Genomic DNA, 22925 nt, shown 5'->3' with positions numbered 1-22925 from the left:
ACAACTGAAGGCCCCTGCCAACTGCCCTCCTAGCAGCTGTGGCATCTTAAGGGGAATCAGGCCAGCACATCTCTGTGTCCAGCACAACGCAACACGTTTTGTGGACACACACACTACATGAGCCCTGAAGTTCTTACCCTCCACCCACTCCCACCTAAATTTCCGCAGGACATCATGATAGAATTGCCGTGCAGGCTGAAAGGAGGTGAAGAGCCCCCTCTAAGGGACCTCCTGGTGCTCAGTAATGCTTTTATTTTCAATCACATACTATGGTAATCATATCAGCACAAGCACACAAATGTGGTTAAGTGATGAAGCTGAATGAAACTTTCCTAAGATGTCGATCATAAATTCCATCAACCATACTAAAGACTGATTTATCTTGCTCTTCTCTCTGGAGAAAATATTACAATATCAATGAAGAAGCAGAATATGCAATCAGAAATACATGGGGGAAAAGGTGGGTTAATAGAAGTATTTTCCTGGATTTTGTGATGTGTATCGCATTTGTCAGCATCTTTAAATGTGTCATTCGCTGAGACTTATTTTTTCCTTCTAGATGAATATTCGCTATCCTGCCTCCTTTTGGGTTGGTAATTTGGGGTTGTCTTTCTTAGGCCCCTGCCCTGGAAACTGCGCCGGGATCCCAGGCGGGCGGGTGAGGAAGGCGGACCTCGCCCAGCGGCGACACCCAGAGCAAGTCACGCAGAAATCTCCAGGCCGCACTTATCTCCGGTGCACAGCGCGGGAGATGACACGCATCCCACCGGATCTCGCACAGCACCGCTGATTAATAAGCACACAGCTGTTTGTACAACTACCACCGGCCGTGGCGGCCGGAGACCCTCCCTCCCTTCCGCCGGACATTGGGGCGTGGCTGGAAACTCGGGAGTGGATTGGCCGGAAGGTGGGACGCAAATTTGTTTGAAAGGCCCAATCAGTGCCCGGCTTCTCCGCTCTAGCCAATAGAAAACCGAGAGGAAGGCAGGAAGGGCGGAGTCTCCTATTTGAGTTTGTGGCGCGCGAGGCCCTGCAGTCCGGGTTGGCGCTTGGGTACTGGCTGGGTCCGATGCTGGGTACGCTGCGCGCCATGGAGGGCGAGGACGTGGAAGACGACCAGCTGCTGCAGAAGCTCAGGGCCAGTCGCCGCCGCTTCCAGAGGCGCATGCAGCGGCTGATAGAGAAGGTGCGGCCCCCGCCGGTCCGCCGGGAGGGGAGGCCTGCGTGTCGGAGTGAGGCTGGGAGGGGACGTAGGACGGGAAGGGAAGGGGCTCTGAGGGCTCGGAGCGGGGGTTGGGGAGGCGGGACTGGGGCTTGGATGCGGAGAGAAGGTGGAGGCGGAACTGGGGGCTCCGGAGAGGGAAAAAGGAGGCAGCGCCGAAGGCTTCAGTGCGGGGACGGGGAGGAAAGACTGGGGCCTCCGGAACGGGGGAGTGGGGAAGCAGGCCTGGGGCTCGGGTGCAGAGAGGAGGGTTTGGTGGGGCTGGGGGTGCTCCTGAGTGGGACGAGAGAGGCGGAGTTGGGGGCTCCGCTGCAGAGACCGCGTTTGGGGCGCCCCAGGCCAGACTAACGGCCTCTCACGGGCTGGCGCCGCCTCCTCCCGGGTCTGGGGCCCCTCGTGGCCCTGGGACCTGACAGGAAGCCCCTTCCTCCTCCGCAGTACAACCAGCCCTTCGAGGACACCCCGGTGGTGCAAATGGCCACGCTGACCTACGAGACGCCACAGGGTAAGGGTCATCCCCACCTTCTGAGTATTCGGGTGAAGAGTGTGAATGGAGTGGTTGAAATGCTGTCCCTGCTCTCTTAAGAAGTAAACATTGTTCACCTAACTAATAGGAACCAAAACATTGGTGCCCTTAAACCTGTAAATTACTTGAATTACTTATTAGAACAATTCCTGAAGAGACATAGGTGCCCCCTGGCTCACATGCCTCCGGCTTACCGGGTTGGCATCCCCGCTGGCCACCTCCCCACCATGGCAGCGTGGGGCAGTTGCTTAGCTGGACTGGTCTCAGTGTCTTCATCTGTGAAATGGGAAGGATGATGACAATAATGTCTCCTGGGCGTGGGTGTTGTAACAGTCACGTACAACCCTATGAAACTCTGTGAACAGTACCCCCCGCCGCACTGCGAATACTCACATTGACTATTGTTTGCCCTGTTTAACTTGGAGTAGTAACTGTCTTCCTTGAGGCTCCAAGTACCTGAATAGGGAGAAGAAGGCATTCCGTTTAATAGTTAATGTAAACGGACTGAAATCTTGTGGATTCTTTTTGGTAAATAGCTGGTGACACTTTGCACTGGCTGGGGTCAATTCCTCCCATATAGCTTTATAACTAACTCAGTATCACTTAATGAAAACAAACCTCAGAGCAAGTTCTATGTTGCGTTAAACGGACACAAAAGGTTCACAAGATCTGCTCCTTGAATTAAAAGAAATCCTACCTTTCTGCCTTTATAGCCAATCCAGACACATCTTGGGTGAAAAGTTTACACAGGCAGAAACTAAAATATTCCAGTGGCAGGTCTGCTACCCTTTGGTCTCTGTATAACATGTAGATTGCCCTTAGAAAGCATTCATTCAGTATATGGGATGTAGAGATTGCCTGCGAAAAGTGCTTACTCCCTCTATATGGTATATAGATTGCCCTCTATATATTTTAAGGACAGTCGCTGTCATATGTTCCTTGTTTTCATTTAACTTTTTGGGCTAATGATGTAATTTGATGAGCCGTTTTCTAGTAGGTAGGAGAGATTTCCATGAATGACAAATTTGCCTTAAAAACCTGAAACTTTACAAAGAGGAACAATCGCAGGGTATCAGAAACCTGGCTTGGTTTTAATATTGTACCTTTTTTTTGCCTGTCACTTTGGCAGCTGGTGAACACAGATTGAGCCGAAGTTCAGCGTTCAGGATTATGTAAATGGTCATTTTTGTTTCTTTTCTTCAGGATTGAGAATTTGGGGTGGAAGACTAATAAAGGAAAGAAACGAAGGAGAGATCCAGGTATTTAGTGTCAAATTTTATTGCCAAATAACCTTGCTGTGGAGGAGTATTCATATGAATAAAGGTGTGGGTATGCCCAACCTCTGAGCTTACCCAGAGGCCACCACGGGGCACTTTTTCTCATGATTATACTCTTTCTGTTTTTAAGGATTTAGAAGCGTTTCTTCTGTAGCTTGTCAAGTGCAAGGAGTCACTGTGTAATATTTGGCCTTTTTCATCACCCTGTGTTTCCTGTGTCACAGGCTGAGGGGCTCTGATAATACATGTGCAGAGGCTGGGCCAGCTGGGTAACCCTCCCCAAGGCCACGTGCCAGCCCAGCGAGGGACTCACTTTGTTTGGGTCCTTACAGAAAATACCAAATCCAGTTCCTTCTAGGGAAGAAGAATGTCTCTCTTCCTGTTTTGAAAGGGGAGGAAGAGAGATGAGGGGAGGTGCGGCCTGGAGGATCACAGGTCTTTCCTTCTGCATTTTTCTACCTTTGGAAGACCCTGGCTTCCCTGCCTAGTTGATCCGAGGTTGTTGTCGCTCTGAGACCTGTTATTTTAGTGGAAGGTGCTGTTGGCCTTTCTACGGGGGCATCCAGGAGCCCTTTTGCCACAGTGGCTTTTGCCAGGTTATCTGGTATTCGGTTAATCACTGCCTCTCAGATGCCACATGGTTCCTCTCTGTGGTCACAGGTCAAGGAACCTGTACCCAAGAATGAAAAACATCAAGATCAAGGTGACGATATTAACAGCAAATTTGAAATCAAATCTTCTTGATTATTCTAGTCATAAAAATGTTAAAAGTACATACAACTACATAAATGAGCTGATTCCTCTCTGCAAAGATGGTCACTAATGCTATTTTAGTTCAATGTGATTCCCTATAATACACATCTTTATAAATGCATTTTTTTCTCCCTCACTTTTCCGGTTAATACATCTGGCAAACTCTTCTCTTCATCAACTGTTGTATAATTATAAAATTATATAATTATTTTAAAAATCATGTTTTTTTAACTGCTCTCCTGTTGATAGGCAATTAGCTATTTGTGGCTTCCTTTATTAATAAATAAGGGTCAGCACACTTTTTCCACAAAGGACCGGATGATACATATTTTAGGCTTTGCTGGCTGTATGGTCTCTGTTGTAACTACTCAGCTCTGTGTTGCAGGAGGAAAGTGGCCGAAAATAATATGTAAATGAGTGTACGTGGCAGTGTTCCAATAAAACTTTATTTATAAAGCCTCTGTTAGAAATGGTTTTCAGAGAAAATCCCGGTCCTTATCTCTTCCCAATACTGATATTCCCCCTTTTCGATAAATGCTGAGAAGTGGGATTATTGGGTTAAAGTATATATACTCTTTGAATTATGCATAATAGAGATGTCCACTCATTAGACCAGTGCTTAATATGGTCCTGGTGGCAGAAAGTTTTCATTTAAAGATTTATTTAAGGTTTTTGCTTAAAATGTAGGAGGACCCCTACCTGGGTCTCCAGAATCTTCAGACCCTTTCTTGGGATTAGGAAACTGGGCGTAGCCTGAGATTTCAGCTGGGACATCTCTGACTTCACTGTAATTGCTATTGGTGACAGTGTCCAGATCTGCCTTCACCTTTTCCCAGACAACTTGGTGCTCCTGCCGCCCTGGAGGCTGGGGGAGGCTGTGGGCCCTGGCAGGCCGGGTGTTGACCTGTGCTGGGTTGGTTATAACACAATGCCTGGGTTCTGTTTGTAGCTACCAGAGCTACCACGTAGTTTGGGGTTGGTGTAGATCGTCTGCTTCTCTGTGATTCTCAAACCAGGTTCTGCCTCAGACACAGCCACAAAACAACCCTGTAAACTCCACCTTACGTGACGGTTTCACTGGAAGCAAAGGTTCTGATATTCTGGAAGTGGGCTTCAGTTACCCTGTAGTGCTTCTGGATAGCCCCAAGTCCTCTGAACCCTCAGAGTTGACACCTGAGGACCATCCCTAACGGTATAGGCCTTGCCACCTTCTCATGCCCTGTTTTTATAAGGCTGGGTGGTTCCTAAAATACTAATATTTCAGCCAATCTGGTATCCTGAATGCTTGAATTTCATTAATGAGAACCCACCGATGCCATGCTCTGGGATTATTCGTGGGGCCTGCTATAGAGCAGGCTCTGGAGAGCTGAAGCTGGCCTGACCAGGAGTGTGGCTGCCCGACCACCTCTGCCCACCAGGTGTGAGCTCCTGGTCAGGACAAGCAGCTGCCTCTGTGGTTAGCTTGGGCTTAAACTGGCTCCTCCCCGCCTTAAATACTCCAGCATATTCTTTAAAGATCACAGGAAGTTGCCCAGGGGCCACTTGACTATTTCTCTGTTCTCGCTGATGACCTCAGGACAATTTTGTTCTGTTTCAGTTTGGCTTTTTGTTTGCCCCAGTCCCTGTCATCCCTGGGCCAGTGTTAGGAGGTGTGAGCTTATCTGCTCGTGCCTGGGCCCCTGACTTTCCCTGCTCCTTCCAAGTGGCTTTTTAAGTAGCAGCCCCCGCTGCAACCCAGGGGAGCCTCAGCTCCTTCCTACGCTCTTGAGGCCTCTTATAAAGTGGACATGCAGGGAGAAGAGAAGCCTTGTGGCAGGCTCCTGCTGTCTCCTGTGTTAACAGAAGGATTGCAGTTTTATTATTTTGCGGTGACTTTGAAATGTGCTGTCACTCAAACAACCATGTTTTTATTGGCTTCTGCACTTGGAGGACTCCTCCGTGAAGCCCGCGGACAGGACAGATGGCTCCGTGCAAGCTGCAGCCTGGGGTTCTGAGCTTCCCTCGCACCGCACAGTCCTGGGAGCCGGTGAGTGTTGCCTTCGTCAGAGAACTGAAGTCAGGAGGGACCAGGCCTGACGCACCTGTTACAACAGCTTAAAGCCTAGATTCCTCAGTAGTGAAGTTTTTATTTTTTCTAAGGTATATCTTAAAAACTAAAATCATGTTAAAGTACCCTGTTGATTCCTTCTGAGCTCTGCCTTGCCCACAGTTACATCCGGTGCCTGACATATGAATGGTACTCAGGTGTTTTTTGAGTAAATAAACATGCCCCTCCATGTGAAAAGTTAATATCCAGATTTAGTAAGACTTAAGATTTGCCCCTACAGGGTGGTGTTGTGAACCCTCACTTCTATAGGGCAGCTTCCCACTTCGTCCTTCTAGGAGGCTCCTTCCTTTTCCCCAGGCCAGTCTCACTGCCCAGCCCCATCCTGTCCTCTTTTCTAGGGAATCTGTCCCTCACCCCTTCCTTCTGTCTTCAGTCTCTGTCCCCTGGATCCATCCATCGGTATTTAGATGCGCTCAGACTCACGTTAGATAAATCAGACCCTTCGTGGCTCTCCCCTGTCCTGGGCCCCTTCCTTGCCACGTCCCTTTGCCCAGTTCCCTTTACCACCAGAGTGAAATAACCTGCTCCGTTTGCTGCCATGGATTCCCTACCCTACCAACCCCGTGTGTTCCTCCTCTCCCGACTCCTTTCGGCTCCATCTCTAAAGCCCAACTCTGGGTGAGGTTTCTCACAACCCCATTGCTAAATCCTGTTGGCATTCTTTGGGTTTTATTCTTTGGGTTTTGCGCTCTCCATAGCATTTAAACCTTCCGGAAGTGCTGGCCTGGGCCTCTGTGGCCCCCAGCTCCTCGGCCCCATGCTCCTCCGGTTTTCCTCCTTCTGTCTTCGTCCTTCCCAGCCTGCAGTCTGCTCGCCTCCTGTCCCTGCTGGATGCCCTTTCTAGAGGGTTTGTTTGAGCTGCCTTTGCCCTTCCCCCGGGTGGAGCCATGGCTTCTCTGTGTGCTGACTGTAACCTCCAGCCAGAACTCAACTGGGGGCGTTTTACTGCCCAGCAGCCCCTCTGCTTCAATACTTCATGTCCAGACTTGGCACAGCTAAGACTCAGCCCGACAGACAGGCTCCCCATCTTCTGCTCTGCGCCTCAGTACAGGCCCCTGCCGTCTTCCCTCTAGCGTTAGCCAGAAACCCAGGGTCTTCATCTCAGCCTCTGCCTCATTCCTCATGGCCAAGGCATCCCTGTCCTGTGCCTTGTGCTTCGTTAGCTCTCATGTCCCCGCTGAGCACCAGCCCCCAACCCCACCCGGGCTCCCTCCACCCCACTGACGCCCCTGTGAATGTGGTCAAGCCGCTTCTCTGATGCAACACGTGGCTTCCCATTGCTTTTAGGGTAAAAGGCCAGAACCCAGAATGGGGCCTGAAGTCCTGCCTGACCGCATGGCCTCCTCGCTGCCCCCGGGAAGCCCCTGTGATCCCCAGGCTGGAACAGACCCCCACTCTTATCTGAGCTCTTTAGACCTGGGTTCCTCTGCTTGCGAAACAGTTTTGTCACTAGCCTTTAAACACCTGTCTCTCCTGGACACTGGCCTTCCGCAGCCTCTGTCCCCCTCTGCCCAGTCCCTTTCCTGGCACCTTGCCTACACCAATAGTTAGTGATGGGTGTTGAGTCGCTAAAGGGAAGCTGGTGGTCTTTCAGAGTAGAATTGGAAAGCTCTTCATGAGGATATTTACCTGTGGTGCTATGCGTTTACTGCTATTAATCCAGATTTTAACTATAAATCCTTAGGTCCATGAATTTCCCCAACTGCTTGAAATCACAGGAAATAGTTATTTGACAGATATACTGCCCAGTATGGCACCCACCAGCCCTCTCTGGATGATATTTAAATTAGTTGAAAGTGAAATAAAATTTAAAATCCATTTCCTCAGCCTTACTGGCCACATCCCAGCTGTTCAGTAGCCCTGTGTGGCTAGTGGCTGGCCTAGGACAGCAGGCAGAGAACTTTCCGTGCCACTGGAAGTTCTGTCAAGCGGTGCTGGGCTTGAGCGTCTCAACTTCCAGGCTCAGAGGCCATGGAAAGCTGGAGGTGGTGCAGAATCTGCCTTTCCTCACTCCATGGCCCCAGGCAGTTTCCCATTCTAGGGGTTCTCTGGGTTACTAAGAACCATGGGCAGCCGTAGATGGCTCCAGTGGGTGCACCCTTGAAGCAATGGGGATTTTTACTGTACAACTTACTCGAAGTGATGCCAAAACCATCCTTGAGAGGAAAATGTACTCCTTCCTGAAAATCCTGATTGAGATTTACTTGTTTGACTTTTAGATTCAAAAAGCGGTGAGGTCGATGCCACGTCAGACCAGGAAGAGTCAGTTGCTTGGGCCTTAGCAGTAAGTGCTGCCTTTAGTAATGAATGGACAGAGGGGGCGCTTGGGGGCTCAGGGGTGGGTCCATCAAAGCCCATGTGGCCTGAGGCGGGCAGCGCTGCCTGCGCTTTTCTGTAAGTCCTCTCCTGAGGCTGGCTTTTGCTACTTCCAAGTCTCGGATTTCCTCGTGTCCAGATTCCCTTCAGCGGTAAGGCCCTCCTCTCAGTCTGGCACCTGGCAGCCAGTTCTACCCCCAGTGCAAGCCTGATTCACGATGATTTTCACTCTGCAGATAAAGCTGTCAGTGTGGTTGGCAGGGCGCCATCTGCCTGGATGAGCACACGACAGGAAAGTTGGGCTCTCGGTCAGTCTCCCCTACAGGGGCAGGGTAAAAAGAGAGGTGTTCTAGGGAGTATTTCCAGGTCTGTCCTCAAATGCCCCAAGTCACAAGGTCGTCTCATTGGGCAGCCGTCACTAACCTAAACAGTAAGTGTCATTTATATGTCTGTTTCCCAGAGTGCCCCCTGGGTCACAGAAACCACCCGTTTTCTTATGGGATGTGCTTCTTATCCTCCTTGGTTGGGATAGATGAGAATTTACACAGAGCTTAACCAGCTCCAGCATCTTTCCTGGCCCCCGTGTCACACTCTGTTGCCTGCTAGAATACCTGGTGCATGGTTTTCCTCTAAAATTGCTACTTTTGTGCAGAGGATTTCCCACGCACCCATGCGTGACTTTCAGTGACTAAGAAGAAAAAGGCCATGGTCCTGGGGAAGAAAGTGGATGCCCACTGAGAGATTGTGTAGGGATTGGAACAAAGGGGAAGAGGGTGGTACCAAGAGTCAAGAACCAAAGTGCCAGCCCCACTCAGCAGAGGATAGAGGGTGACGCCCTCTATTTCCAGTGTCTAGCAGGGGAGGGGTAGGAGAGCCTCCTGAGCTGGAGTACTGAATTTCTGTTTTTGTTTTTGGCTTTTTTGAGATGGAGTTTCACTCTGTCACCCAGGCTGGAGTGCGGTGGGGCGATCTCAGCTCACTGCAACCTCTACTTCCTGGGTTCAAGCGATTCTCCTGCCTCAGCCTCCCAAGTAGCTGGGACTACAGGCACCCGCCACCATGCCCAGCTAATTTTTGTATTTTAGTAGAGATGGAGTTTCACCATGTTGGCCAGGCTAGTCTCGAACTCTTGGCCTGAAGTGATCCACCTGCCTCAGCCTCCTAAAGTGCTGGGATTACAGGCATGACCCATCACACCCAGCCAGGAGCACTGAATTTCTTATAAACTTACCAGTTTGAAGTTATTACTAGTAATTGAGTCCTGAACTCACCTATGAATATTCAGATTTTTTTTTTCCTGGTCTAGCAGTGCTGTCATAAACTTCTCTAGACATGGTTTTTATTTTTTTTTTTGTCTTTTTACATTCTTTTGGATTATTAACATAGCAGGAGGTGAAAAAGTGACTTTGAATAACATCATGGAGGTGAAAGTGACTTTGAGTAGCATCATGTAAAGATTTGTACATTAATGAGCTTGCCAGTTTGTTCCAGAATCCAAAAGGTCAGCTATACTCAGAAGCTTTTAAAAATTCTGACTTCTCTTTTTTGATCAGCCTGCAGTGCCTCAAAGCCCTTTGAAAAATGAATTAAGAAGGAAATACTTGACCCAAGTGGATATACTGCTACAAGGTGCAGAGTATTTTGAGGTAATCTGTTTCCCAGTTGTTTGTTTTTATATAATTAGATCATAAACTAAATACATTGAGGTACGGTGTTATTATGCTTTTTGTTTTTTCTACAGAACCCGTAAAGAGCATTTGAAGTAATGATTTCCAAATTGTTTTATTCACATGCTGACATACTTGCTTTTCTTGAATAAACACTCCAGGTCCCCCAGGGCAGCACCATCAGGAAGGTGGGAGCCCTGGCAGGGGCGCTCTGCCCACTGTTCTGGGGCAACTCACAGAAAAATCTAGTGGTGCAGCCAGGCACAGTGGCTCATGTCTGTAATCCCAGCACTTTGGGAGGCCAAGGCAGGTGGGTCACTTGTCAGGAGTTTGAGACCAGCCTGGCCAACATGGTGAAACCTCATCTCTACTAAAAATAGAAAAATTAGCTGGGTGTGGTGGCAGGTGCTTGTAATCCCAGCTACTTGGGAGGCTAAGGCAGGATAATTGCTTGAACCCAGAAGGCGGAGGTTGCAGTGAGCTGAGATTGTGCCACTGTGCTCCAGCCAGGGTGATAGAGCAAGACTGTATCTCAAAAAAAAGAAAAAAGAAAAAAAAAAACTACTGGGGCCACACACGGGACTCTTAAGAGCAGCCCCGACCTCTGGCCCAGGATTTGAAGCTGCATAGTTAGGGAAGCAATAGTCCCCACATTCCCTGGTGTGATCAGGCTAGAATCAGCTGCAAGGTGAGGAGGCTGACCCTTGGCACCTGTCCCGCCTGCTGAGAGGTCATGGTGGGGGGGGATGTGATGGCATGAGAGGTGGGCACACTCACCTGCCAACCCCTCTCTTAAGGTCAGTGCCCTCTGCCATAGAATAAAGGACATTGCAACACCAAATACTTAGGAAGTACACATTGCAGAATAAGAATTCATCTCCAGAAAAAGGCAGCAATCTCACAGGGGTGTATGTGTTTTCTTACTGTGCTGCTGACCAGTGGAAAGCCTGTATTTGTGGACCACCGACTTAGTGGATGTACCTGAAATGCTTTTTCCTTTAACCCAAGGCAGCAAGTGGTGTCCTCTTGGTTGCTGTGTTGATCCAGGGAACAGATTAGGGTTAGGAACAAACGGATCTACTGGGTCTTCTTTGTCCACCGTCCAGCTGGCCCCTAGGCGTTCTTGTGGTCTGAGTATAATGCTAGACAAAGAAAGCTACCAGTGCCCCTGGGGTAAGAAGTTACTGGCAGGTGAGTGGTGACTGTGGCTGGAAGCTATCCTGGAGACCACATCAACTGTCCAGATCTTAGTGGGACATTTTTTCTTCCCACCGCCCGAAGCCTAGCTGGCCACTGTCACCACATTCACACGCTTGTCGACGCGGCTGTGCTAAGATGCACAGTCCGCATTGTCAGGGGAGAACCCAGCTCCTTGCACCTAGTTGACACCTGGCAACTTTTTTCTTGTAACCACTGGCTCTGATTTCAGCGTGCAGGTAACAGAGCTGGAAGGGATGTACATGTGACTCCGCTGCCTTCACTGGCCTCACCTGCCGTGCCTGCCCCTGGTGAGTGTGACATAGAAACTGTATGAACGGTGCGTGTTTCCTTCACTTTTGTTGGAGCTGCGTGGCCCCCCAGAGCTGCTCATACTGGCCACGCCATCATTTCCTGGTGTGTTTCATCAACATAAATTGTTAGAGATACACTTGGATTTCACTGGAAGATTAAGATGTTTCAAAATGAGCTGTTTTCTCCTCCACGTCTGCTCTTTATTCCAATTTACTAGCTTGAAAAGTTTTGCATCTCCAGAAGCACAGGACTAGTACAGTGAACACCCTTCACTTGTTTCACAATTAACATGTTGTCATATTTGCGTTATCACCCCCCGTCACACACGTGCACACACAAGGTGTATTTATTTGCATTTGTGTATGCATTTATCCCTAAATGCCTCACACATACCTCCAAAAATTGGCTAATTCTCCTTTATGACTACAGTACGCTTAACACAGGCCAGAAATTGAACATTGATGCAGTCCTGTTTTACCCATTGTGCCAGTGATGTCCTTTGCAGCCTTTCTGGTTTGCCTGATCATTTCCGGACCCACTCAGGCTGGTACCACCATTGCGTTTAGTCTCCCTCCATCAAGAGCGGCTCCTTGGCCTTTTCTCCCTCCCTCGTGGCCGCCTTTCATATTATTGCCTTTCTTGAATAGCACAGGCCAGTAGTTTTGCAGAATGTCCCTGAATTTGGACCTGATTGCTTCCTCGTGGTTAGGTTCACGTTAAACATTTTTGGCAATATTACTACAGGGATGACGTGTCCTCTCAGAACATTTGGTCAGTCTGTCCCATTCTTGGTGACTTTTAGGCTGGTCATTGAGTTAAGGTAAGACCTTAATTCGATGTTTCTCATTGCGACAGGCCCTTTTTCCTTGGAGTCATCTATGTGTGATTCTTTGAGATCTCCTAGGAACATTTTCTTTAAAAGCTTCTCACCCACTGACTTAGAAGCCAGCAATGCGGATCGCCTGGGTGGAGGTCCCCGCCCAGGTTGTTTCTGTCTCTGCCGTTCCTTGGCACACGTCAGTTGGCATTATTCTGTTCAAAAGAGCTATCTCCCCTCTGGTTCTTTTTTTTGCTTCCTGTAGTTCTCTCTCATGCTTTGATTTATTTTATTTTTATTTTTTAGGATCAGTAGGAATTCATGGAGTCTTTTTGTTCTTTGATTCACATGTTATAATCCATTGCCAGTATTCAATTTGACGCTCAAGTAACCCCAGATTTAGCTGTCAGGGAGCCCCTTTCAGGCTGGCTTTTGTGTCGTGTAGTGCAACGCCATGCGTTTTTGAGCGCTTCTTCACCCCTGCCCTGATGCCATATCTGCCTCTCCCAGTTCTCACCAGCCGCAATGACTTAACACGTGCTCATCTGGTCAATTGTACAGCATAAAATAACTCTAGCATTGCAGCACCTGCTACCACTCTTCACAACCATCTACTAAATAAGCTTGAAAATTTCCAAGCAGCTCTTTTTATCTTTAGACAATATCTCTTTAAGAGGCAGACACTCAGAGTATTTGGACTCTTTTTTTTTCTCTTTCAGTTATCAATTTAACATACAGGTTTTTTTTTCTGTTTGTGTTCAATTTTATGGTTTTTTCCCATCACTGTTGGTTTATTTTTTTTTAAATATAGGAAACATTTACATGATGCAAAAGTCAAAGCTATAGGAAGAGGTTTGTTTAGAAGTCTTACACCCCTTCCCATCCCTGTAGGTAAACAGTGTTGTCATTTTTCAGTTTCTAATTAGCTTTTGAAAAGGCATCCATCTTCTAAACAGCCTAGAGGGAAAGGAAGACACCTTTGGGAAATGTACGATGGAGAGTAGAAATCAAATTTTGATACCAAAAAATATCTCTGAGAAGAGTCTACTCCTACACATTTGTGGTGTTTTTGTTTTTGCTATTGCTTAAAAAAACATAGTCCTGATCCAATCTTAAGTTTTGTCATCTGTGCACATGGATGGTTTAGAATGGTAACACACCTTTACTTTATGTGTATCTTTTCTTCCAGGATACTGCAGTCATATCTCCGGAAAGAGTCCTGGTGACCCAGCGAAACCAGCTTCATCTCCCAGAGAATGGGATCCTTTGCATCCTTCCTCCACAGACATGGCCTTAGTACCTAGAAATGACAGCCTCTCCCTACAAGAGACCAGTAGCAGTAGCTTCTTAAGCAGCCAGCCCTTTGAAGATGATGACATTTGCAATGTGACCATCAGTGACCTGTACGCAGGGATGCTGCACTCCATGAGCCGGCTGTTGAGCACAAAGCCATCAAGCATCATCTCCACCAAAACGTTCATCATGCAAAACTGGAACTCCAGGAGGAGGCACAGATATCAGAGCAGGATGAACAAAACATATTGCAAAGGAGCCAGACGTTGTCAGAGGAGCTCCAAGGAGAACTTCGTACCCTGCTCTGAGCCTGTGAAAGAGACAGGGGCATTAAGAGATTGCAAGAACGTATTAGATGTTTCTTGCCGTAAGACAGGTTTGAAATTGGAAAAAGCTTTTCTTGAAGTCAACAAACCCCAAATCCATAAGTTAGATCCAAGTTGGAAGGAGCTCAAAGTGACACCCTCGAAGTATTCTTCCTTGATTTACTTCGACTCCAGTGCAACGTATAATCTTGATGAGGAAAATAGATTTAGGACATTACAATGGTTAATTTCTCCTGTAAAAATAGTTTCCAGACCAACAATACGACAGGGCCATGGAGAGAACCGTCAGAGGGAGATTGAAATCCGATTTGATCAGCTTCATCGGGAATATTGCCTGAGTCCCAGGAACCAGCCTCGCCGGACGTGCCTCCCGGACTCCTGGGCCATGAACATGTACAGGGGGGGTCATGCGAGTCCTGGTGGCCTTCAGGGCTTAGAAACCCGCAGGCTGAGTTTACCTTCCAGCAAAGCAAAAGCAAAAAGTTTAAGTGAGGCTTTTGAAAACCTAGGCAAAAGATCTCTGGAAGCAGGTAGGTGCCTGCCCAAGAGCGATTCATCTTCATCACTTCCAGAGGCCAACCCCACACACAGCGCAGCTCGCCCGCAGCAGACATCTGACCTTCACGTTCAAGGAAATAGTTCTGGAATATTTAGAAAGTCAGTGTCACCCAGCAAAACTCTTTCAGTCCTAGATAAAGACGTGCCAGGCCACGGAAGGAATCGTTATGATGAAATTAAAGAAGAATTTGACAAGCTTCATCAAAAGTATTGCCTCAAATCTCCTGGGCAGATGACAGCGCCTTTATGTATTGGAGTATCTACAGATAAAGCAAGTATGGAAGTTCGATATCAAACAGAAGGCTTCTTAGGAAAATTAAATCCAGACCCTCACTTCCAGGGTTTCCAGAAGTTGCCATCATCACCCCTGGGGTGCAGAAAAAGTCTACTGGGCTCAACTGCAATTGAGGCTCATTCATCTACATGTGTTGCTCGTGCCACCAGGAGGGACCATCAGTTCCCTGCCAAAAGACCCAGGCTATCAGACCCCCAGGGCTCCGGACACCAGGCCAATTCCCTGGGTGCCTCAGATGGGGTGGGCAATACCATCAGACCGGGAGACCAGGGCAGCTCTTCACAGCCCAACTCAGAAGAGAGGTAGGTGTGTTTCTGTTGGTTGAATGTGGTGTTTTATGTGAGTGACTGCTCTTTGGACAGAGGCTTTTTATGGTAGGAACCTTTGTGCCACGTTTACTGAATCTCAACCGAATTCTTACGTACGTGATCATTTTCTGAGCTTTCTCCCAAATGCTTTTCCTTCCTGTAAAGTCAGTGTCTCTGTCAAGAACGTGTCCCTGTGTAAGATGCATGGAGGTAGAGCAGAAGATGCTCTTGCAGAAGTTTCACACCCTTTCCATTAGAATGCATTCAGAGGCTTTCTTCCTGCAAATCCTCACTTACTACGCTTTATTCATCTTTGTCAAACCTTCATTTCTAACCTCTTCATCTGACACTCAGAAAATAGCTGTTGTAAGGCGAAAGTGATCTAAAGCGAATGACTTCCTATTTCTGGATGCCTGGTAGGGAAAGAGCAAGAGTGGCCTGGGAGAGCCACGAGCACAGTATTCTCACAGCTGCGAGGGGTGCCCTGCAGATCATCTCAGTGTTCAGTGTTAAAACTTCTGCACCTTGTTCTGCAGCTTAATTTGTGCAAATCGTGTCAGCTAGAGTTTCAGTCTGCGTGTGCCCTTTTCTCTAGAGACAGTGGGGTGGGGTGGGTCAGTGGGAGTGAGTACCTTTGTTGGCATTAAAGGTTGGATTCCCCAGCACAGCTTCTCTGTGTGTCCACAGTCAGGATCTGGAGGATGCGACTTTTTTAACCCACAGGTGGACGGGACTTGACTGTGGGTTTGATGTGGCCGGTTCCTTTGGGTTTTGTGTGTTTGTGGTTCCAGCAGGTGAGGCCGTGTCTCCAGTATCCTCTTCCCTTGTGCCCTAGCCTGGCGATGTGCCTCTTCTCTGAGGTCATTTGGGTGGACCCTGCCTGCCATAAGTGTCCCATTTTCTGTTTCTCCCACCTGGACCCGCCTGGCCTGCGAGCCCTTCTCAGCCACTGGCTCCTGCCGTGCGTCCAGCTCAGAACCAAGGTCTGGTATGCCTTGTTTCTTCTGTGGTGCCTGCCTTCGAAGCCTGCAGTCCGGCCTGTGCATGGCAGAGACCACACTCTCAGACCGCCAGCAGCCTCCTGTGGCTTGAGCCCCCTGGGGCCTTTCTCACTGTCACTCTGTCTTCCCAATGCCCTTGGACTGCTCAGGGCCACCTGCTCCAGGGTCTGCCGTAGGACAGCCCTTCCCTTCCAGGGAACTTTCACTGGCATTCTCCCCCTACTGCCCGGTTCTTTGCTATTACATCCTCGGACATCCTCCCCAGACTCCACCCACCACTCAGCTGCCTGCTCCGTGCAAGTAACCCCCACCCTCCCAGGGGCTGCACATGGTGGGTGCTGCGGTGGGGAGCTGTCTGGACACGGACCAGTCTCATGGGTTAGCAGCTCAGGCTCCTTGGCTCAGTTCTAGAAGCTCCCAGGTTTTGTTGGATGTTTTGGTTTTCAAAGTTATTTTCGTGTATAAAGTCATACTGTGTGAGCTAACCAGCAGATGAAACAAGCCTTGGTTGTCATCTGTCTTCCCAGTTGAGGATGGACATATGTAAGTGTTCAGGTGATGGGAAAGGTTTTTCTCTGCAGGGCCCCGGCTAGGGTCAGGGGCACTGTGTGGGCAGGGCCCTCGGAGCTCCTCCCCTGGCAGTGCACGGCTAACAGCAGTCTTTCCCTCGGGTCTTGGTCTCCAACTGTGTGCCTGATGCCCACTCCTGTGCCCACTTGGGGCTTTTTCAGACCAAACCACCAGCCGGGTGACTTTCAGCCACAGTTAGTGAAGCCTTCGAGAATCTCAGCCACATCTTCGTGGCAGACACTTCATGGAGGCTGCTCTGAGGCAAAGTTTATGCGTTCTGTTCAACAGATGACCTCTCAAGAGTCTCCTTCTCAGTTGAAAGGGGAGAATTTCACCAAAAACAACTCTCCGGCCCAGAGAGTGATCTGAGGTCTCTCCTGGTCTCCCACACATCAGAGCTCCTCTGCTCTGCTCGTCCTGCTTGTCTAAACCTAACTGCTTTTTCTCAGATAGTGCCCCAGCTCTTCCTTTTACCATCATCCTGCCCCTGGGATTTTGTCTTGTGCCTTTTCCCACCTTGTTCCATGATCTGGCACCGTGCCAGTCGCCTGCAGACCCCTTTCCATGAGTGACATCCTGCCCCAATGCTCCATGCAGAGGCTCCTGTCTTGCTTTTTCACCTGCTCAGTCTAAAGGGCTTTCTTCTGGCCCAGCCACACAGGAGGGACCTCGGCCTTGTAGAGAATGGTGTGAGGTTGCATTATTGTGGGGCTGGGGAGTGGACCATCCTGAAGACTCAGCCCTTGGTGGCCCCGCAGGGCCCTCCCAGCTACCCTGGAATTTGATAGCAAGTCAAATCATGAACACCCAAGGTTTCATTTTAAACCACAATATAAACATGTTTAACTGGTTTCCTGTATTTTTCTGCTTTTCCCGCTTAAATGATAGATTTCTTGAGGAAAGAGACCTATTCTTCATGAGCTGCAACTACATATGGAGTTTTCATGCCTCACGTCTGAGTGCTCTCTGTGTGCCAGGCCATGCTGAACCGTTTTTACACCTTATCTTCTTTCATCCCCACCAGAACCCCTTGATTAGATCGATTCTGTCCAATAGGCAGGCTGTCTCTCCTTTTAATAGATATGGAAAAGTAGCTTAAGTCTTAGAACTCCTAAATTCACTCGTGCAGCAGCGCTAGCTGGGCCAGGGTGTGGGATGTGGACTTCCCCACCAGCTTGTGCTCCCTGGGGGCGTGTGGGGAGCAGGGTGGAGGGGTTGCCATTATATTTTTGTTGTTTCTTTAACATAACTTACTTATTTAACGTAATGCCACTTTCTATAAGTATTTTTATACATGCAATGGAATAAGTAGAAAACAGTTAACCTTTTAGTGGCTGGCATTGGGAATTCTAGAATTTTGCTAACATCATTTTCTTTGTCTTTTTTTTTTTCCTAGAGGAGAGAACACGTCTTACAGGATGGAAGAGAAAAGTGATTTCATGCTAGAAAAATTGGAAACTAAAAGTGTGTAGGTAGGTTATTTTGGAGTGTTATTGCTCTTCCCACTTGCTCTCTGTTTGTATTTTTGTTTTGTTTTTAATTGTTGAGACTGTGAGGACTTGGTTGACTTCTCTGCCCTTAAAGTAAATATTAGTGAAATTGGCTCCATCAGAGATAACCTCGAGTTCTTGGTGTAGAAATTATGTGAATAAAGTTGCTCAATTAGAATTTTTAGGGTTCTCTTTGATAGGCCTGTTTTTCTAATGTGTGTGTTTTTTGGGGGGGGGGGGTTATTTGTTTGTTTGTTTGTTTGTTTTTGAGACAGTCTCTGTCGCCCAGGCTGGAGTGCGGTGGCACAATCTTGGCTCACTGCAACTTCCGCCTCCTGGGTTCAAGCGATTCTTCTGCCTCAGCCTCCCGAGTAGCTGGGATTACAGGCGCGCGCCACCACGCCCGGCTAATTTTTGTAGTTTTAGTAGAGACGGGGTTTCACCATATTGACCAGGCTGGTCTCGAGCTCCTGGCCTCGTGATCCATCTGCCTCAGCCTCCCAAAGTGCTGGGATTACAGGCATGAGCCACTGCTCCCAGCCATGTGTTCTTTTTTAAATTTAGATATGTCCAGAGAATCCTCTCTCCTGTTTCCCATTTCATTGGAGAATATTGTTTGCTTGTGAGATGTAAGTTCGAGCCCTGCATGCAATGACCCTTGAAGGAAAATAAATAGTCCTGGTGGCCCCAGACGCTCCTGCAGCCACAGCGCCTGTGACTCCTCATGATTCTTACTGAAGCTGTTGAAGACAGGATATCATGGTGACGTTTTTCTAATGAAATATTTCACATATTCAGAATACATTGGTGAAACTCATGCTGGAGTAAATAGTTAATATATGGCCATATGAGTTTGGGGTTGTTTTTTTAATGAAAGATTTAAAATGAGATTAAATTACACATTTTTCATTCCCGCCTGCCGCCCCAGGCGATTGCTCTCCTGATGTCAGGTATCACCCCCATACCCTGCCCCATATCCCTTCCCCCCTGCGTCTTACATTGGGACCACGTTATGTGTGTGTGTGCGTGCGCACCTGCATGCTCAGGCTGCCGTAACAGTGCTGGAGACCAGGTAGCTTAAACAGTAGAAATTTATTTTCTCACAGATTTTGAAGACTAGAAGTTTAAGACAAGGGAGCCAGCATGGTTGGGCTCCGGTGAGGACTTCCTGGCTTGCAGAAAGCTGTCTTCTTGCTGTGTCCCCACATGCTGGAGAGACCAAGGTCTCTGGTATCTTAGGAGGGCACTAATCCCATCATAAGGGCCCCTCACTCATGACCTCATCTAAACCTAATCACCTCCAGAAAGCCCCATCTCCAATACCATCATGCCAGGGGCTAGGACTTAATCATAAGAACTTGAGGGACACAGTTCAATCCATAGCCTGTGAGTCAGTAAGGAGGGTGCACGCTGCTGAGAGCTGAGAACCTCGCCAGGTGCTGCAGACCTCACAGACGGCTCATTTCCTCAAAGAACAGGCCGGCAGTGTAATGCTGGCTCAGGCTCAACCAGGGCCAGAATGGCCCCTACAGATCTAGAGCCTTCCCTCAGGCCTGCTGCTTCCTAAGGACAATGCGACCCACCCTTTCCTCTTCAGGAAAACCATCACTGCAACCCAGAACTGCTTGTGCCTCTCCTCCCCGCACACCCAGCAGACAGCTGAAACCTTGCTGGCCGGGCCAGGCCTGGCTGCCAGAAAGGCCGGTGTTCTGTCATCCAGTGGGGGAAGGTGAGGTGGAAGGATCTGGGCATGGGTCTTGGCCAACTTACAGGATCTGCCAATAAGGGACCCATAAACTATATATGGTATAGTCTCTCTGTTTCAAACTATATGAGTAAATTAATACTGTACATATGCTACAGTTTTGTTTCATCAAGAGAATGAATGTGACAAGAGCTGATAGATGTGGGCATCTCACTTTGAGTTCTCTAGGTGGTTTATTGTCCTGGATGTCTGCGGATGGGTGCAAAATCCACCTTTGATCCTTGTGCATAAGTGTCAACTATCTGTGGCACACACACACCTAGAGGCAAATTACAGGTCACGGATGGGTGTGCCTTGAACTTCCATAGTTATTGCCAAATTGCTCTCCCAAATGGCTGCTCCAGTTTGCCCAATGTCCCACAATATAAGAGGTACCTTTTCCCCACACTATCGCTGCCAGTTGCTGCCAGTCTGAGCTCTGGCAGGTGTAAGATGTGTTGCTTCACAGTTTGCTTTCTCTTGATGACTTGTTGAGCGTGTCTTCCTGGGAGTCCTGTTTTTTTAAATGTCCTCGGGACACTGGTTTTATATTTGCCTCTATTTTCCTGATTTGGATGTATTCTGGATCCAATGATATGAAACAATCCAGTTTTTAACTTCTATTATCTATCATTTGTCATTTAACTTTGTGTTATTTTATTGTATGGAAGTTACATTTTAACACAATGCTATGGTTCGGATGCCATTTGTCTTGAAATTTAATTGCACATGTAACTGTTAGGGGGTGGGGCCTAGTGGCAGGTTTTTGGGTCATGGGAGTGGACACCACATGAATAGATGAATGCCCTCTTGAAGGAGTGAGTTCTCACTCTCTGCGAGAGCGGGTTGCCTTTGCACCTGCCCACTCACCTTTCTGCTTTTCCACTGTGTCTCGAGATAGCACAAGGCCCTCACCAGAAACCGAGCAGATGCCAACACCATGCTCTTGGACTTTCCAGCCACCAGAATTAGGAGCTAAACAAACCTTTTCTGTATAAATTACCCAGCCTTGGGTATTCTGTTTTAGCAACGCTAAACATACTAAGGCAGATAACTTCCTCCTTTTTCTGGCTTTTGCTGTTACTTTTAAAAGAAAAACTACCATACTCTCAGGATAAAAAAAATACTGTACTGTCTTAAATTTTGCTCTCTCCATTTAGGTCTATAAACCATCTGGAAATGTTTCTGCACAGGCATGGAGGGAGAGCCAATTGTACAGATGTACAGCTGCCTCCTTGTACTCTATCGAATGGTGCACTCTCCCCACTGCATCAGTGGTGTTCAAGCTTGTTTAGCAGCAATACTCTTTATCACTGGGCAGGAAATCAATTCACCATTTGCTCCACAAAACAGTTTGAAGACCACTGTTCCAGAGAAGGCTTTAGCACGGGTTGGATTTTGGACAGCATAGCAGCTCTCTCCTGTTGATGGGACCCCGGATGGTGAATTCCTTTGGCAGTTGTACTGGGAACAGTTTGGAAGTCCTGGTTTACCTGCTCTGGGGACACCTAGACTATTCTGATGGCCTGAGCATAGCAAAAGCCTTCCCCACACTGCCCCTCTCTTCCCCTACATGTTCTTAGACATGGGGCTAATTTCTCCTTTTTGACCAGCAGCCAAATTCTGTTCCAGGCCTCACTGGTCTCCAGTTGCAACAGTCCAAACTGACTTTGGTAACTTTAAGTCGCAAAGGGAAGGGCCTGGAATAAATGTCAGTTCCTCCATGCGGCCTTTCTGGATTGTCTCCAGACTTGCACACCCACCCTCCTGTGCCACTGTAGCACTTCCACCCTGGCTGCAGTCCTCCCTCTGATGTGTGTTGTGGTTAGGTGCCTTTCCCTTTAAGAAGTGTCCTGGCCTGGCACGGTGGCTCACGCCTGTAATCCCAACACTTTGGAAGGCCAAGGTGGGTGGATCACGAGGTCAAGAGATCGAGACCAGCCTGGCCAACATGGTGAAACCCCATCTCTACTAAAAATACAAAAATTAGCTGGGTGTGGTGGCACATGCCTACAGTCCCAGCTACTCGAAAGGCTGAGGCAGGAGAATTGCTTGAACCCGGGAGGTGGAGGTTGCAGTGAGCTGAGATCACGTCATTGCACTCCAGCCTGGCGACAGAGCAAGACCCTGTCTCAAAAAAAAAAAAAAAAAAAAAGAAAAGAAAAGGAAAAAGAAACACAAAGAGGAGTTTATACCATTTCTTCTGAAACTATTCCAAACCATTGAAAAGGAAGGACACCTCCCTAACTCATTCTATGAGGTCAGCATCATCCCGATACCAAAACCAGGCAGAGATACAACCAAAAAAAGAAAACTTCAGGCCAATATCCCTGATGAACATCGATGCAAAAATTCTCAATAAAATACTGGCAAACTGAATCCAGCAGCATATCAAAAAGCTCATCCACCACGATCAAGTAGGCTTCATTCCCAGGATGCAAGGCTAGTTCAACATACGTAAATCAATAAATGTAATTCATCACATAAGCAGACCTAAAGACAAAACCACATGATTATCTCAATAGGTGCAGAAAAGGCCTTCAATAAAATTCAACATCCCTTCATGTTAAAAACTCCCAACAAACTAGGTATTGAAGTACCTCAAAATAATAACAGCCATTTATGACAAACCCACAGCCAATATCATACTGAATGGGCAAAAGCCGGAAGCATTCCCTTTGAAAATCGGCACAAGACAAGGATGCCCTCTCTCACCACTCCTACTCAACATAGTATTGGAAGTTCCGGCCAGGGCAATCAGGCAAGAGAAAGAAATAAAGCGTATTCAAATAGGAAGGGAGGAAGTAAAAATGTCTTTGTTTGCAGATGACATGATCCTATATCTAGAAAACCCCATTGTCTCAGCCCAAAAACTTCTTAAGCTGATAAACAACTTCAACAAAGTCTCAGGATACAAAATCAATCTGCAGAAGTCACAAGCATTCCTACACACTAACAACAGGCAAGCAGAGAGCCAAATCATGAACTCCCATTCACAATTGCTACAAAGAGAATAAAATACCTAGGAATATAGTTAACAAGGGAAGTGAGGGGCCTCTTCAAAGGAGAACTACAAACCTCTGCTCAAAGAAACCAGAGAGTACACAAACAAATGGAAAAATATTCCATGCTCATGGATAGGA

At 47.8% G+C, this 22925-nt stretch overlaps 1 protein-coding gene across 4 annotated transcripts; it reads left to right on the top strand.

Moving 5' to 3' along the window:
* Positions 1-617: 617 nt before the first annotated feature.
* Positions 618-21506, top strand: HJURP (Holliday junction recognition protein). 4 transcript variants are annotated; one of them, XM_016944886.4, is made up of 10 exons: positions 618-1186; positions 1661-1727; positions 2952-3007; positions 5708-5804; positions 8105-8169; positions 9755-9847; positions 11298-11376; positions 13387-14971; positions 17945-18020; positions 20943-21506. In XM_016944886.4, the coding sequence occupies exons 1-9, from the start codon at positions 1070-1072 to the stop codon at positions 18018-18020; spliced, it is 2235 nt and encodes a 744-aa protein (XP_016800375.2). In that variant the 5' UTR covers positions 618-1069; the 3' UTR covers positions 20943-21506. The 4 variants fall into 4 exon arrangements, with proteins under 4 accessions (XP_016800375.2, XP_016800376.2, XP_063646952.1 ...); XM_016944887.4 differs by lacking the exon at positions 20943-21506 and adding an exon at positions 18603-18884; XM_063790882.1 differs by lacking the exon at positions 8105-8169 and having other exon boundaries at positions 993-1186.
* Positions 21507-22925: the final 1419 nt, after the last annotated feature.

This window comes from Pan troglodytes, chromosome 13, assembly GCF_028858775.2.
Source record: "Pan troglodytes isolate AG18354 chromosome 13, NHGRI_mPanTro3-v2.0_pri, whole genome shotgun sequence".
NCBI lineage: Eukaryota > Metazoa > Chordata > Mammalia > Primates > Hominidae > Pan > Pan troglodytes.
Note: the sequence above shows the minus strand (reverse complement) of the source record. Positions and strands in the feature narration are given on the sequence as shown.